Below are 5,044 nucleotides of genomic sequence, written 5' to 3'. Positions count from 1 at the left end.
AATGCCCTTGATAAAAATTTCTTAATATGTGCCATCATTATAGTGATTATTTGGAGAGAAATAGATAAATATTAAAAACAAAGTGAATTGGAGTATTATACTTAAAATCAAATTAAACATTTAATTAATTCTTATATTAATGATCGGATGTAACATATTGAAAGCAGAAGTTATTAAAGCAACAAAGTTTACTTACAGATGATGATAATGAAAGATGAAATTTTTCAAAGTATAGAAGGATAATTTAGCAATCGACTATGAAAACATAATATCATATCCTCAATGATAATTTGGTCCTATTATAAAATTTCGAAACATATTATTGGATCAGATTTTAAATTATATCCACCGCGTGATCCTCTGTTCAAACTGTCCCCTTCTAGTTGTTACCGGCGCCGCGTTTCATGGTCGCACATATATGAACAACGTGGGCCAGCTGCGACGTTCAAAGGAAAAAGAGAGAAATGCTTAGTTATGTTTCTGGAATCACACCGACGAAGAATCATTCCAGAAAGAGTGGGAAAAAGATAGATTTTCTTTCCCTATAAATAGCCATTATTGATTGCGAAACTCCTTGTCCAAAAAAAGTTACTTCCTCAGTTGCGTGCCAATGCTAATAATACCACGTCCGATGTTTTACAGACCGAGAAAAATGGCTGGCGTTGAAACGTCGCCCACGATATTCAATCTATCTTGTCTTCTTCAGAGAGGGACTATCTGGTTCGAAACAATGGCGATCAGGTAACTCATTTGGTCCTTTCATTTAATCATTTGATGCGATTTCTGCTTTCATTTTCCCGGAAAATTATCAAACACTTTGGAAAACTCGAAGTCTGTGTGTGTTTCTTCATGACTCTGTATGATATACTAGTACATCTGAAGTTTTGGTCAACAGCCTTCCCATACTAGACTCGGTCTTCCGATTGAACATGATTCGATCACTGTTTTTCTGTTGTTTCAACCATGTTCGATTCACGAAACATGTGAATTGTGATGGATCAGCTTGTTCTTTGGGGTTTTCGATATAAGTATGAGATTTATACTCTGCTGCTAAATCAAAAAAATAAAGCTCGAAATGATTTTTTGAGTATATATGAACTCTGGCAGAATCTCTCATAAATATACTGTTCCATTGTGAAAGATAGCTAATAGCTAGGCATTATTATTTCACATGTTTATTTATGCCGGCCGTATTCTTTTTTGTTCGGCAAACCTCCATGATCATGCACATAAAAAAGGTTTTTTGCTTTTTAAGAAACAAAATTCATGTCGTCATCATCACTTCTTTTTTCAGGTTAAAATTGAGAGCTTGAAGGGGAAGAAAGTTGGGTTATATTTTTCAGCATCTTGGTGCCCACCTTGCAGAAGATTCACTCCTACTTTGAAAGAGCTGTACAATGAAGTTTCTGCAAAAGGTGACCTGGAGATAGTGTATGTGACAGCTGATAAAGAAGAAGATGGCTTCGAAGCTTACTTTTCCAAGATGCCATGGCTTGCAATTCCATTTTCTGATTCAGACACACGCAATCGCCTGAATGGATTGTTGAAGGTGGGAGGGATTCCCCAGCTTATAATCCTTGATGAGAATGGGAAAGTGGCCACTGAAGATGGAATCTCGGTTGTACTTGAGTATGTAGCCGAAGCATACGCTTTTACAACAGAAAAGATCAGAGAGTTGAGAGAGCGAGAAGATGAAGCCAGGAGGAACCAGTCCTTGAGGTCTATTTTGGCCTTCAAGTCACGTGACTTTGTTATATCTTCTGATGGAAACCAAGTAACTTTTCTTCTGTCACTTTATTTAATTTACTCTAGCATATGAAAAAATCCCACATTCACTAAGCTGATAATGAATTGAAAGTATATAGCCTCAAGATAAGTCTTATTAATTTTAATCCTTAGTATAATAGCTAGTTGACTAATTTAAGTATATTAAAAAACTAGTTAAATTAGTTATTTGTAATAAATAAGTGTTGCATTTCTTAAAACATCATTACTAATCAAGTATATTGATTAGAACTATTATTATTATAAAAAATATCTTTAAAAAAAAAGATAACTATGAGAGACAAAGTAGATCAAGGTCTTATATTTAGAACTAAAATAAAAATCAAATAAAACTCTAATAAACTCTTATATTAAAGATCGGAGGTAATATTATATTAATTGTAAATATAAAAATATCGTATTTTAATGTTTGCAAATAAGTTATTTAACTTTTATGTTAAAATGCGAAGGAAATATATAGTTATTTCTCAAAAATCTAATATGACACACAAAAATAAAGGAAAAAATAAGGAGAAAAAAAATGAAGATTGAAAAAATAATTACAAAAAAAATTGAATGAAAGATAGAGAAAAGGACAAAAAAAAAGAATAAAAGATGCGAAAAATTATTCAAGAATAAATTGAAGGTGTATATATACTCTGAAGGCAAGTCCTATCAAATTAGCTCAAGGATAGACAAACTATTTCTCAATAATCTAATACTCTACAAGTGAGGCAAGGTTTGAATTGTTCTTTCCTTTTACTTGCAGGTACCTGTGTCTGAACTTGAGGGGAAGACAATAGGTCTGTATTTCTCTGCTTTTTCATACGGAACATCTGCTGAGTTTACCCCAAAGCTTGTGGAGGTCTATGAGAAGCTGAAAGCAAAGGGAGAAAACTTTGAGATCGTCTGGATATCTGTTGATGATGAAGAAGAAGAATCGTTCAACCAAGCACTAAAAAGTGTTCCCTGGTTGGCATTGCCGTACAAGGATAAGATCTGTGTGAAGTTGGCTCGTTACTTTGAGCTGTCTGCTTTGCCCACTTTGGTCATTATTGGGCCAAATGGAAAGACCCTTCATTCCAATGTGGTCAAGACCATTAAAAAGCATGGTGTTTCTGCATACCCTTTTACTCCTGAGAAGTTTGCAGAGCTCTCTGAGATAGAGGAGGCCAAAGAGGCTGCTCAAATCCTAGAGGCAGGTACCAAGGAAGAAGAAGAAGAGAATCAGAAAGATGGGTGGGATTGTGATGGAAAAGTCTGCTCTAAAGCCTGAAAATGAGTGAAGATTACTGTTCATTGCATTGAAGAAGTTGTCTCCTTTCTTTTTCTTTCTTTCTTTTTACCTCAAGCACTGAATGTTATCTCAAGGCTTCTTATTGTGTGCATTTCAAAATATGTAACGTGCAATAACTAATGCACTCGCTGTTAAAAGCTGTATAATATCGTATGTTGTGTTTTAATATTAATTATAATATGTTTTTATCTATTTTATTATGCGTTATGGGGAGATAAAAGTATGGCCTAATACAAGATTACGAATCAAACTGAAAAAAAAAAAAAAGAAGCTAAAAGTGGGAAACAGCAGTTGTATCAGGATCAGGGCATGATATCTACAATATACCATAGCTCGTCCGGTTTTTAATAGAAAAGTTAGATAATTAATTTATAAATATTAGTTAAATTAGTTATTTGTAATAAAATCATATTATCTTTTCTAAAATATCCTCATCATTCATATGTATTGAAGTTACATCTTGATAAAAATTCCTTAACTTGCATGTGTAATTACTATAGAGAATCTTAGAGGCAAAGTGGATAAATATTAAAGACAAAACATATTAGAGTTTTGATTTGAGAATCAAGTTGAATATGTAACTACCTCTTATATTATGAACTAGAGGTAGTATATATAGTTTTGCATTAGTAAATTGTTGTATTTATTGCGTGGGTGAGTGTATCGCTTGTGTATCCAAGTAAATTAATCCCGTATTTACAAGATTTTTCCTTAAAATATTTTTTCAGTTAATTTTTTGTCACTCTTTTTTTTTTCTTCATATTTTTAGGATTCATCTTCCATATTTCCATATTTAAGATGACTAGTGGAACAATTAAAAAAATAATTATTAAAAATGTTAAAGATAAATACTAAAAATATGAGAAATATGATAGATGAGTACTGAAAATATAAAAAAGGGTGATAAAAAATTAACTTAGAAAATACACTAAGAACAAAATTACACAAAAAAATTTACTTTAGGATGTTGAGATTTATTGTAAATATATTTTGAGATACTAGATACACATTCAGTTAACGGAGTTTTTGTGAAGTTAACAATAAGATTAGAATTGTTACTAAAAAAAATACTTTAAGAGAAAAATTGCTTTTAACAAAATACTAAGGTTCAAAAAACCTGGTCAGTGAACCGCTTGGAATGGTTCAAGAGTTAGTGGGTTAGATCGGAGTCAGACCAAAGTCAAACCGATAATAATTAAAATAATATAATTTAATTAAAATATGTAAATTTATTCATATTTTAATTATGAAAAAAAATAATATTTCATCTTTAAATGGATATCTCATCACAAGTGTCTATATATATTTAATTAATTTCTTCCCTTTTTATTTTTTTATCCTACCCCTTCGCATAACTCATTAAAATTTTTTTCTATATTTTTCAAATATTACTTTTACTTCTCAACCTCTCTCCTCATCCCTGCACCTAGGGGCGTTCATGAGGCCCAATAGCCTGCTGTGCCTGCCTAAGCCTGCTAAAAAATGTCCTGCCTAGCCCAAAAAAACACAGCCCGAAAAAAAAAAGAGAGGGCATTTTCGGGTCGGGCTAATCACAGGTAGGGCAGGGCCACGGGCACAGCATGTAGCCCTACCCATTTGGTCTTGCCCGAAATATATATAATTATTTATATTATAGTATATATTTTTTCAAAATTATTATATATATACAGTGTAATATTAATGTACTATATTTTATTATACTTCAATACCCAAAAGGAATATTACTCCCTTATATTATTAGACTTTATATTTTTAAAGTTCTAGTTTTTTTTAAGTATACCACCTTGTTTAACTTTTCTAAATTATCTTGCTGTGTACTATAATTGTTTTTAACTTTTTCATGTTGATATTACTTTATATATCATGAAATGATACTAATTATAACAATTTGAATGTAATATATAGATCTCTATAAATTATATTAAACTATAAGTTAATAATATAATTGAATATGTTAATATAGCTTATATTTTTTTTTAATGT

The 5,044-nt window shown here is 31.4% G+C and overlaps 1 protein-coding gene across 1 annotated transcript; it reads left to right on the top strand.

The window, feature by feature from the left end:
• Positions 1-730: 730 nt before the first annotated feature.
• On the top strand, positions 731-3,040 carry LOC114751734 (probable nucleoredoxin 1). The gene is made up of 3 exons (XM_028940402.1): positions 731-741; positions 1,366-1,774; positions 2,534-3,040. Exons 1-3 carry the CDS (start codon positions 731-733, stop codon positions 3,038-3,040), a joined length of 927 nt encoding a protein of 308 aa, XP_028796235.1.
• Positions 3,041-5,044: the final 2,004 nt, after the last annotated feature.

This window comes from Neltuma alba, unplaced genomic scaffold (genome assembly GCF_004799145.2).
Source record: "Neltuma alba isolate B1F8T4 unplaced genomic scaffold, ASM479914v2 tig00007080_pilon, whole genome shotgun sequence".
NCBI lineage: Eukaryota > Viridiplantae > Streptophyta > Magnoliopsida > Fabales > Fabaceae > Neltuma > Neltuma alba.
The sequence above is the reverse complement of the archived record's forward strand: the minus strand, read 5'-3'. Positions and strand labels throughout refer to the sequence as shown.